A 12,716-nucleotide genomic window follows, 5' to 3' on the forward strand; every position below is an offset into this window, starting at 1 on the left:
CTAAGTGTACTACTACGCAAATCTTYACAAAGATGTATTGATTGTTTTTTTTCTCTGGTTACATCTACACTATGCAGAGGACACATGGATTTCCTTGACTATCAACAGATTTCGGGGGGAAGGGGCAGGGGCCAGGGAAGCCGCGTCCTCTCCTGGTCCCTCTGCACTGGGGTCACAAGTGAGAAGCACAGAGGCAGGGCACCCGAGAGGGTGCTCACCAGGTCCCTCTAAGAAGGACGTCCTCCCGCCTTCCTCTCTTAATAGCCATATCAAAAATAACAAAAGCTTTTTAAGCTTCATAAATAAAGTAGTGCGTACAGCGAACACTGGCTTTGTGTGCTTGGCTTTATCAGCCTTGCACCTGGGCAGTGTTCTAAGAGCGCACGGGGAAGGATCATTGCCTTGGCAGCTTACTTATCGCTCCAGAAAATGACTTGTCCGTTGGGAGGATAGGTAGGTTTGGGCTTTGGGGACAGCACTGAATCTCTCTGAGCCCAGGAACAGAGGAGCTACATGGAGCAAGTAAATCATTTTAATTTTGTACAAGTTGAAAAGMATTTTTTTTCCTTGACTTCAGCGAGATGACAGTGGCATGATGGCTGATTTTCATTTCAATCAGAGCAGCATATGATTACCACCTAATTAGAATGTAGAAATAGAAAGAAGATCATTTTTTAACCTACCCAAGAGAACGGTGTTTTGGAGGGGGTGGGGGGAAGATTATGTTAATCAAATGAAACTGGCATAGAAGAGCTACCAAAATAGCCGCCTGCATTTTTATCGGCATCCTTACTGTCCTTGAAGATCTGTCAGTGGCTTTGATATAAACCCATATTTTGAGAGTTTTATTTCTGAGTAATAAATATACTTTAAAATAAATACATGTCACTGCAGGCCCAAACTTGTCATAAAAGATCTTACCTTAGGCATAAATATATTCTTGTTCAAAATTATACATAGTTTTGTTGACAACTGTAAAACTGTAAGCATGAAAACTAGTCAAGCAAAAACAGACGTAATACTATCTTAGGGGAAGTTGCTTGCATTCGTTCATTTAAAAAAWATATATATTTGCTTTCATTAATTGAATACTGTCAGCTAGCTAGCTGCTCAACTCCTTTTTTGGAATAAACATAGAAATGTAGTTGCTATGCCTGGGGGAACATATCTGATGTTACATTAAAGGAAACTGCATCAGACAACATTTTCCAAGACTCTCCGTCTCCATCTGCATTGTTCTATGGAGATAAAGACAAGGCCTCATCTCAAGATGCCACTTTGCTTAATTGTCTCCGAAGACAGAGGAGCCAAAATTAGGTTGCTGAAACCACCAAAGGGAGGGGGGAGGGAAAGGTAAAAAATAGAACGATCTTCCAGCTGAACTTGGCTTCTTGCCCTGCTGCTTTCGCTGGCTCTGGAGGTAAGGCAACTTCTTGTCAGCAGACTGGCCCAGTTCTGACGGGCGAGACGCGAGAAGCGTTCCCGCCCCGCTGTCCCCCGCCTCYGAGGCGCAGGCCTCCGCGGCGCAGCACTGCACTTAATTCAAAATTAAGCACTGGTGCAGGGTACTTGCATTTYGGCATACCCAATTTGAGAAACTAGGTGTTTCCTCCTGAAAACTTTGGTTACCTGGAGTATATAGACAGCGATCCTGCCCCACACTGAACACCGAGTTCCACTAATTTCAACTGTATCAAGATTTTGCTCATCCTGTTCTGCTGGAAACATGCAACATCCCACCACCAAAATAAGAACTGTACAACGCTTGCTAAAACCCATGGACCTAAATCTCATCCACTTCAGGCAAAATAAGAAAAAGTATCTCTTCAGTWGTGATTCTAATGAAAAAGAATCAGGAATGTGTTGATTTATTTCCCATCTCTGTGCTTTTAATCTGCATCAGTGGTTTCAATGGAACATACACTGCAATCACACTCTCCTGGTTGTTGTTGTTCTGCTGGGGCACATAATAAACGTTGTGAGATATTGTGCAAGAGAAAGAACAATACTTTGAGCTAAATGTGCTGTTAAATTAAAGTCTTTTCTTGAGCAGTGAAAAGGTCCTGAGGCTTTTCATGTCAGTGACATAATGCAAGGCRCACACTGAGTATTTTTTATTTTTTGCCCTTTTGAGACACATAGCATGATCCCGAAGGAAAAGCGAATAATAATTTTTAACATTGCATATGTTCAAAGATATCTGCCAAGAAAAACAAACCCAACCCCTTCTCTTCCCCCTCCCCCCCCACTGCAAAGAAACCCCCAAAACATAGGGGTTCCAGTATCCAAAGGTGTCACATTTCTTTTGTGCCATATGATGGGAAATCAAGTGGCAATATCTCTGACCTGGCCAAGTTATCCCAGAAAGAAACATTCTGAACTGYTCAAAGAGCTTAATGTGCATTTTTAAATGAATCCCAGTGTATAATTTCCTAAAGGATGGGATCCAAATCTATTTTGTGCTCTGAAGAATTCTATTAAACCTTTAGAGCACTTTGTGAAATGTGAAAATGTAGCTTGCTAAAGAGATAGCCTAGGTGGTCTGCAGTAAATTAACCTAGTACTGCTGACTACTGCCATTCTCGTGAGTTTGCTCCAAGGGATTTCTACGCATACAATATAACACCATTTACCAGTTTCTAAACGAGATTTGCCCTCTGGCTGCAAGTCAGCAGACCTTGGTGTAAAACATGACCAGAAATTAGTTTGACTAAGAGTTGCATTTCAAGACCAGAACAGTGCTGCGTGTTACATACAACTAAGTACAAACCATCACTTACAATACTGTTGTTCTCCCTAGTGAACTTTATGTAGTTAAGTTTTAGGCTGCTATGCTGTGATGGTTGGTGCCCTGCCTGGCTGGTATTTAGCGTTCAGTAAATTACAGTAGATCTATGTGTTGCTTTGTAACAATTAACCTCCGAAAGGAGCTAACTCCATTTGCATGTCAATGAGACATTCATCTGAGAGGCTGGAAGTTGAGCCTGCTAATAAGTTTTTATGCAAACACCTGAGGGGTCAAGCACAACAATGGACTTGGGTATGAAAACCTTTTATTAAATGCAAATCACTTTTCTTGTAAACACTACGACAGTGAACTTTGTAAGGCTCTAACACAGCTTGCAAGAATAGGGTCGTGCAGGTTGTATTTTCAGGCCCCCATGTTGACTAAGGAATGCAGACACTGATTTATTTAYATTTTGAATTAATACCAGCTTGGATAAAATCTTCATTACAGCATCAAAGGAGAGAAGTACTCCATGAAGGTAGAGAGGAGAAAACAATATTGCCTTATCTTTCACAGATTGGTCACAGTTTCCTGGGATGCAGGGAGAGAGATAAGACACCGCTACTGTGGAGCGCAACAAAAGACTTACAAATTTGTCAGATATCCATCTTATCTACTTATCAGGTTCTACTAAGCATATTGTCATGCAGGTGCAATTCCTAGGGAGTGGACCGTAATTTTGGCTTTATATCCTGCACTAAAACTTTCTGAATTCACTCAGAGTTTCACATGCTATGCTCAAAGAATTAGAGATTTTATTTAGGACAACTGGCACTGGACACTGTCAAGTGGACAAACGGCTGTCAAACATCTTTGGGACTAAAGGAGCAGCATCTGGATTCTGCGAACATACTGGGTCAAAAAGAGGCACAATTCCTCAGGCAAAGACCAGACAGACCGCACCAGAAGGAATGAAAGGACGGAGCTGACTTTGATTCACTGAGCTCCAACACGGCCAGGGCAGGAGGCCTGCGCCAGGGCCAGGCTGTTAGCAGGACACGTGGCTCATTTTGACAGCACAGGCAGTGGCAGGGCAGTGCTTCTGCTTAGAGATAACCGGAGTGAAACATGGGCAACCCTTCAAAAAGCTGCCCTCCCTGCAAATCGTTGAAGGTCTTGCTCCAGGCTACGACATGTGGATTTAAATACCCAGTGGGTGCAGTGGGAGTTGCTCTATCTTTATGACAGAAGTTCATAGAAAGGACTATATAATGTGGTTATCTGCAGTAATAGCTACTATTGATACAGAAAGTCCCCTTCATTTCTGTAGTAGTACCATGAGCTAAATTTGGGTAAAGCTTTGGGTGATATATGGGATTACTTCTTAAAACCCAAAACCAAATCCAAGAGAATAAATGTAAACAAAATGCAGTGCATCAGGCTCACACTTGGCATAGAGATATCAACTCATTTAAGCCAGCTAAATTAWGCTCACCTGGTTGCAAGCATTAAACAACAGCATCCCAACAACTGTACACTTCTTAACGATCCCTTTTGTAACCTAAATTATTGCTACCTTCAATAGCATTGGTAAGTATTTTCATTTTACTGCTGATGTATTTGTGACATGCAAAACATGCTAGTATGCCATATTCTAAGCTCAAGTCAGTAAATAGTGGAAAAGCCTTACAAACAGAAAGCATTGTATGAGAAAGGATTTTTTTTTTCTAGAACAAAATTAAGTCTGCATATAAGTTTATTGCTAAGTGGTGGCACCCAGTGATGCCAAAGCTATGGATAACCCTACACTCAAAATGCATCTTGAGTGAAACCTACTACTCCACTTTTTTTCAGAAATCAACCAAAGCTCTTGAGGATTACTTCTTAATCATATTCACTGACATGTAACATTTAAGCATGCATCACATGCCTTAAAATGCATCAGACCTTGACTTAGTGAGTTTTTGATCAAGGATGTTGGGAAACACAATATAACAAGCATTAGCAATACAAGCTCAAACTTTAAAAAAACACACACACACACACACACACACCACTATGATGTAAGCTCAGTAGGGTAATTTTTAACAATTGTTTTATGGTCACAAAGTATTTTCAGACAAAAATACTGAACAAACATAGTAAACTACAGCTACTTCTATAAAAAGTGTTCAGATGAGATTGGAGTTTGTAGAAAGCAAGTAAGGACGTTTGGAGCTAGGCAACCAAGAAGGCCGAGACTTAGAAGGAAATATTTTACAGGAAGTGGTTTTACAGGAACTGTGCATATTCAGTGTTAATAGTTCACCCTACTCAGCGCAGATCATAAATACAATGACATTTTGCAAACACAGGTTGAAATACATTCCTGTTCCAAAGTGCTTATAACTCAGGCAAAATTCATGAAGATATATGATGAAGGCTGTCAATTTAATCACTATTTGCTATGCTCTGTGAACCTTTTCTCCTTCCAAGATGGACTTGGAGCTTTCTGAGAACAAGAGGAGGAGTTTATCTGAAGTGTATGGAAGAAACCAGAAAAATGCTGAAGCGACACACTAAGCAAAAGCAAGAGGCAAGGTGACCAGCAGGGCACAGGAGAGGTTCCACACCAAGTCAGGCCACAAGAAGAAAAAGAAGAAAAAGGCAAGACTCAAAGTGTGTCCTGAAAGTCTTTTTATAGCTGATAAGCAATGGTCCAACCTTACAGCAAAACAACTCGTTGAAGAAAATAGTCCTCATCCAGAAAACTTCTATGAAGCTTTTCATACACAGTCTACTCTACSAAATAAAGTCAGGTTTCTTGTAACATTATTAAGAGAAAAGCAATTAAGGGGTGTATATATAATGCATATTCAGCTTTTGAGAATGAAGAGCTTGCTTCCAGAGCCAAAAAAGATTTTTAGCCTATTTTTTAAATTATGTGGTAAACACACAACAAAGGGAAATTAGGATGTGGCAAAATAGTACAACTGTAGAGCTTCTAGCCTTACACCTGTGGGTAAAAATTACATACAAACAGACCAGACTTTCAAAAATATAAACCTAAAGCTAGGCTGCTAAGACCATACTTGGGCATCTGTAGTGTTAATGAAGACTGTCCATCCAAAACTCTTACTTCACTGTTCAAACATCTAAGTCACAGGAAGCTACCAAGAGCTCAGTACTACGAAAAGTCAGTGTCCAAACAGGCGCACTCCTTAATGTATTTTTTGGAACTCAGGTTCAAAAATCTCAACTTAGCATTCAAATCTCAAAGTAGTGTTTCCTTTCAATTCAGAGTTGGTTAAAAAAAAAAAAAAAAAAAGTAAACCCCCCTGCTAAATTCATACCTTTGCATATCAGATTCTCTTGACATAAAAAAAGCCCCCAAAATATACTGCAAAAGGAAATATACTACTAATTATGCTTCTGGATCCAGCATTTCTCCACTGGATGCTTTGTTAAATATTTTCAGACAAAAATTCTGAACAACTCTAGCTGTCTACTGGCTGTCATTATAAGGGAACAGGCATATCTTCAGTTTAAGACATCATGATTATTTTATTTGCTCTGTCACTTCTTTGCTGCTTTTCTCCAATTCAATGCTATGAACATATTCTATCAGCCTGCTAAGAACGGAAAAAAAGAGGAAGACAGAAAGCAGGGTATGGAGATCATCTGTTGAAAGCATTTTGTCATGTAAAAATAATCACCGTCACACTGTCACTGGAAGAAGACTGGTCTTGTTAAAAATTCACAGTTATATCAGATATTTAGTAAGTGTTCCAGAGGAAAGGAACACTAAACTGTAGGCAAACCAAAAATTAATGAAGACAAAAAAACAAAATTACTATCATACAGCTCTTTACTGTAAAGTGACCCCTAGAAAGCCATTGACCTTGGCGGCTGTTTCCACTGACAACTATTCTATACATTTCCTTTCCAGGAATGTCTTCATTATTACATGAAAACTCTGACACTCAGAAGCAGTTTTAGAAAGAGAATAGTCTTTTACTTGCCAGGAAAGATTACAATGCACAGGAAACACACAGTATGGCTTCAAACAAAGGTATTTCCCTTTAACTCCAATATAGCTTTTAAATGTAACAATCCTCCCCTGGCTATATTGTCCTAACCTGATTTCATCTGTTTTAGAATACATCTTTACTTCAAGGATCAAGTCTATGTTTACTCTTTTCACAGTTTTGGAGTCAAAGACCATAATCTTAAACAGTTTGAGAAATATATATTTTATTCCATACCTCATTATGATTCTTGCTCAACCATTCCTTAATAGYGTTAAGGGCAATGACAGCTGCAGGCTCATTTGGAAAACCTAAAAACAGAAGAAATGGAAAGGAAAGATAAATATAAGGCACACGTATTTTATGTACAGATAAGAAAAYGGATCCCTTTCTTTTTTTCTAGCACTAGTTTGGGATTAGAGTTGATCAATTCTTTACTTTTCAAATTTGCATAAAGTTTTAAGTGATTTTTTTTTAAATTGGAAATTACTTTTTCAACCCTAGTTAGGAAAGCCCTACAGCTCAAGAGAAGCAGAAACAACAGGTAGTTATACACGTGTCATACTAGGCAGGCAACAATATAATATGCATATCACAGTAACAAATACTAGGCTAACATTTCATAGCATACAAGAAAAATTCAGATGTCTCTTAAGGCATAAGGCCTTTCTTTAATCCATCTGTCAGCAAAATTACACAAAACTATGATCCCAATGCTGTAGGCCTCATAAGGATAGAAATAATTTTTCTATTTGATTTAGAAATCTGTTAATTTATGACCTAAAACATACTGAACAACTTTAGAGATTAAAGAATTCATGAAGCATAAGCATATGAATTTAAGGCCTGATATTTCATGATATACTGGAGATGGTAACTCCCCCCAGCACTAAACAATATCAAAAATCTTTCCAGGGATACAGACTTTCTGCTTTGATGATCTCTATCTATCAAATCTAAAGATGCTTTCATTACTTAGGCAGCCTTAATTTAATTTTCCTTTAAATTCCTTACTGGAGGGCAGCAAATCATTTCTGCGAGGACTTAAAAATAAAACCCCATAAGCTGTACGAATAGCCCTCAGTAGGTCAGATTAATAGAGCAGCCTTTGAAGAGGTGGAGCTGCRGGCAGAGTGCACAAGCAAGCTCTGGGGCTCCACAGAAACAGTCCTGCAATCTGGCAAACATCTGCGGACACAGCGCTTTTTTTTTAACGTTATTCATTACCCTCCCACCACCAACTGAAATGCAGACCCTGCAAAAATTAGGACATGTGCCCAGTTTTTCAATTCAGCACATTATCCTCCACACCTACACCCTTCATCCTTCGCCCTTTTTGTAACTCGTGCACCGCTAGAGTAGTGAATACATCAACAAACAAACAAAACCTCCCAACCCTCTTTGCACCCTGTCCCAAACCATTACACCCCACAACAAGATGTGGTTTGTAAGGGTTCTGAAGTGATAAATAAGAGCTATCCAATATCTAAGAGGGGAGGGTTAAAATAGTCAATGCATGGCTAATACCAACATTCAGTATTGTGCTTCCTTTGCACACATTTCACAGTAAAGCAYAATCTTTTTTTGCAGGTCCAGGATGGAAAATTAGCAAAGATCCTACAGCTGTTACTGTGGATACTTCCACTGCTGCTGGGAACATATATTCTTATGACATTTAATAACGATGCTGATATTATCAAAGCATATGTCTTACGCCACAAACTAATGAACGCTAACAGAACCCAAAGCCAGGCCGTCTAAAAGCCTCATTTTGCTCATATAACATAATAGACCTCTAAGCAGACCATCTGCTCAAATTAATTACATCCTATCTAACAAACCAGGACTTTATAACATAGTAATTCTCCTACCCCGAGTTTGGTAGAGCTGCCTGGACGYGCAAGGAACACCATGCAGAGGGAGAAATAGGTATTTCAGATAAGCGATATGCCATTGTTTATGCACAGAATGGCTTATTTGCAGAAGAAGAATCCCCCCTCCAGCAAGATTCACTTTTCAGGCTTCTTTTTGCCTCCCTGCAGCAGGGTATTTGCCCAAAGCTGTGATAAAGCACTGGCAATTTTATAGAATCATAAATCTCTGAATAAACTGTACATTATTTAGAAAGCTACTGCTATACTAACCCATCTTAAGCAGCAGCTTATCTACAAACCCGGGGCTCAGCTACGCACCCTAAGTAACCATTCTGCCAAAGAAATAGTTTAGCTACGAAAATAAAAAACCTTGAATTCTGCATATGATTTCAGAATATATCTCATAATCCATAGAAGCAAAATAAAAAAAAAAATCTAATTACTGTTTTACACACACTGCTGGTAATTGCCATGGAGGAATCAGCTGTGGGGCTTTACATGGAAGCTGGCTGGAATTTTGCCTCCTGCTYGGTGCGCCGTGTCTGCACATGGGGCCGGCAACAGAACAACATTTTACTTTATAGGACTGGGTTAAAGGGAGATAAAGTGAGATGGGATCTTTTAAAACATGTTTTGGCGTTGTTTTTATCTCCAAGCTACATTTGCCTGCYGCAACGCTTCTGGTCTGCTCCCGCACCCTCGTGCACCCCTCCCCTCCATGAGAAAGCAATCTCAGGGAGCACGTGGGAATCAAATTACGGGAGAGAAATGAGCTCGAGGAGCCTCACAGTTAACCGACTGCCGGAGCAGCAGCTCAGACAATTCTGGCTAAAGGCTCAATTTCACAAAAGATAAAACAGGTGAAGTAATAAGAGTGACACTGGCCCGTGTTGCTGCAGTGAGTGCTCCTCCAGAATACTGAGGAGGACAAGGGCACGGAAAGGCAAAGAAGCACTCGCCGCGAGGCACAGGCAAACAGCCTCGCCAGCACCTCTTCGGGTGCCTGTCACCATCCAGAGCCCTCCAACACGGGCCTGGCTTCCCAGGCTCTCCAGYGGCAAAGCTGGCATGGAGGCAACAAACCCTGCCACAACACAAAACCAGCGTGGGTTATCGCCAGAAGGGTGGCTTCAGCAAGTGGGAATTTTGTTGCAGCCCTCCCCAGTTTTGCGGAGCCCACTARTAACATCTCCCTATCTATTAACAGCATTCGCTCCTAACCCCGCAAGCACAGCACAGCCTAGGAGCAAGTAGCCACCGTCTCTTGGGTCCTCCTCCAAGGTTTCATCCATTACTGCGATGCCCTGCAGTGGATGCAAGCTCAACAACCATGCAACAAGTCAGTGTAAGGTTTGACAGAGGCTGGAAAGCCAGCTGCTCAAAAAGGACTAAGGTCCGAGGCAAATCCGGCAGGGCTTGGGAGGAGCAAGGCGGGTGAAGGAGATCCCATGTGCATGCATGGCTAAGGCTAAGCTTTGCTCTGTTACTTCAATGCTGCCGCCTCTGGCAAGCGGGCTAGGGTTGACCATCTCCATGTGCTTGCCCTCCGGCCATATGGGAAAAGCCTGTAACACAGCTATGTCTCCAGAAGCACTTGTTATTCCAAAATCCTAGCACATTGCTTGGAAACAATTATGGAAACTCTTTTATCTTCGCCCAGTTGCTTCAAAGCTAAACATTTCTGGTGTCACTCAAGACAGGATAGCTGTCTTTGCATATACCTTTAGAGAAGTGACTGCTAGCTTTAACATGGGCTTGGGTACCAGCATCAGTCTAGCCGCAGCCAAACTAAGAAATTTCCTCTCCTCCTCTTTGCTAGCTGTTAACAAATATATATGCTATTACATTCACTCTCTTAGAKGAATGACTATGCCCTCATACTCCCCACCCTTCTACCATCAGCCTTGTATTGCTTTTGGTATGTCCTTGCACAGATATTATACACAGTGACAGTCTACGAAAGCTTTAAAAGGTCTTCAAGCTTCTATATCTGTTTCCAGGACTTTTACCATCTTATTCCTGGAAGTTATAACACTGACCTGAGAAACACCTTGTGAAACAAATTGTATGCTATGCAAGTTCGTGCAATTGTCATTGTCATAGCTTTCCAGAGAAGAGATGGTAAGAGCTTGCAGAATTATTCTGAAACATTTGATATTAAATAAATGTACTGTTTTAGAGATGGAGACCGGAAAGAACTGAAGAAGATATTAACTGTGGACATATACACTTTGGAGCTCCCCTTAAATTTTCTGTTTATTTCATGAAAAGCAACTGGTAAGAATAAAGTCCCCCTTTTTCATTAATATATTGAATATATGTGATGAACTCCCCATTGTCAGACACTTTAGAGTAAATGTTTAGCCTTTTGTGCTTTTGGGTATTTAGTAGAGAAACATTCACACTATTGTGAATGTCTATTAYTGTATGCCTAATCTGTCTGTGCAGTATTTGGAAAATGTATACCATAAGTTGCTCAATAAATAAAAGTATAACAAGGACTTTGTGAAATAAAAGTAATATAAATCTATTTAAGGGACTCACAAATTGTATAGAGATATTGGTAGCTTTATTATTCTCTTTTATTCTGCTCAATCAATGTAGCACCTTATTAAAAATGTCCAGCTTACAATCAGGTAATGGCACCTCCCCATGAAAAGCCCATTAGCAAAACACAAGTACTAAATAATCAACCTCTAATATGATATAGCGGAAGATGATAGCAGCAGATTACATCTACCTCGATATAATACTAACAGGGAAATGTCAATCCCCAAAATCACTTCAGTAGCGGCAGGGGTAAATGTTATAATTTGTCAGTTTAACTGAGATGCCTAAAGTTCTCTGTAAATCAACTCATCCTAGCAAAAAAGATCTGCATCACTTCTTGTTAGTACAACCTAAATGCTGGATAGGTTTTTATTCATTTCAGACTATTCCTTTCTCTATAGTCTCTAAATGGCTCATAACAAACGTAATATACTTATCTGACAGTTTTGATGGTTTCATTTCAAAGAAAATCATGAAAAGAAAAAAAAAGGAAGCAAATACACAGCCACATAAAGACTGGTTATGAGTTTCTCATACTTTCTCAGAAGAATATCTACACTAGCCTGTTTGTGCATACATCAAGACGTGTGAGTTCTTAGACTGGTCCTATGTTCTCAAATCAAACCTGATTCCCACTGTTTCATAAACATGACTGTCAAAAAACAGTAACTTCCATTTATTTAGTTTACATATTTGTCAATGATAGTTAATAATGTATGAAGGAAGCTCTTCCAATAGTAGCTCAACAATCATATTTTGACACTGTGTGGAAGCGCACAGAAGGCCCCCTCTGCAGTCAGTATGACAGGGCACTTCCACTGTGCATCAAGTACTTGGTACGTGGGAATCATCAGCACCAGATGGTGTGGAAAAGAAAAGACTTTTCTGTTTAAAACAAAAAGAAAAAAAGGCACTAAACATTCATCCCATATATGTTATGAAACCCAGTTACTACTACCGGGGTAAAGATGCTTTCTGAATCACAACAGACATGTGAACAACTGAGCTTCATTAGGGTCACAGGGGTGAAGCCCAGCTACTGATGACACAGTAATCATAACACTTTCCGTTATATCGCTGCATGACAATAAAAGGCAACAAATGAGATGCAAAGCCGGCAAGCCTGAGGTGGGGTTACTCAATGCATGCAGTTGTCCTTCAGTTGTGAAACAAGCAGGAGTGTAATCTTGCAACGATCCCATATAATCAGCCTGTCAGAGACGTATTTTAGTAGTCACAACGAATTCACTGATGCTGGGTTGATTGCCATTAGCATGGTAAATCTGCCCTTTCTGGAAGCAGAGATGTTAGCATTCTACCAATAAGCTTAGATTGTCGCTATTGTTGGGCTTTTTTTCTTCTTTTTAACCATGGTCACGTGACAATTTTATAAACAAGCTGACAGGTTGCTAGCTTGGTAATTTTTCTGGATAGTCTCAACTTGAAAAGGAAGTGCCTTATTTTGAATCATCTACCTCGAAGACTAAAGAGAAGAGACATGAGCCTTCTGCTAAATAATCTACCTTGCTGCACTGAACTCATTCAGCCAAAGAAAAC

General features: G+C 40.1%; 1 protein-coding gene across 1 annotated transcript in view; it reads right to left on the reverse strand.

The window, feature by feature from the left end:
- The window catches only part of MACROD2 (MACRO domain containing 2), a 900,884-nt gene that overhangs the window by 252,319 nt on the left and 635,849 nt on the right, over positions 1-12,716 (reverse strand). Inside the window, exon 7 of the mRNA XM_026055958.1 lies at positions 6,973-7,046. Coding sequence (XP_025911743.1) covers positions 6,973-7,046 — 74 coding nt within the window. The remainder of the gene's footprint in view (positions 1-6,972; positions 7,047-12,716) is intronic.

This window comes from Apteryx rowi, unplaced genomic scaffold, assembly GCF_003343035.1.
Source record: "Apteryx rowi isolate R43461 unplaced genomic scaffold, aptRow1 scaffold_128, whole genome shotgun sequence".
In the NCBI taxonomy this organism is placed as follows: domain Eukaryota; kingdom Metazoa; phylum Chordata; class Aves; order Apterygiformes; family Apterygidae; genus Apteryx; species Apteryx rowi.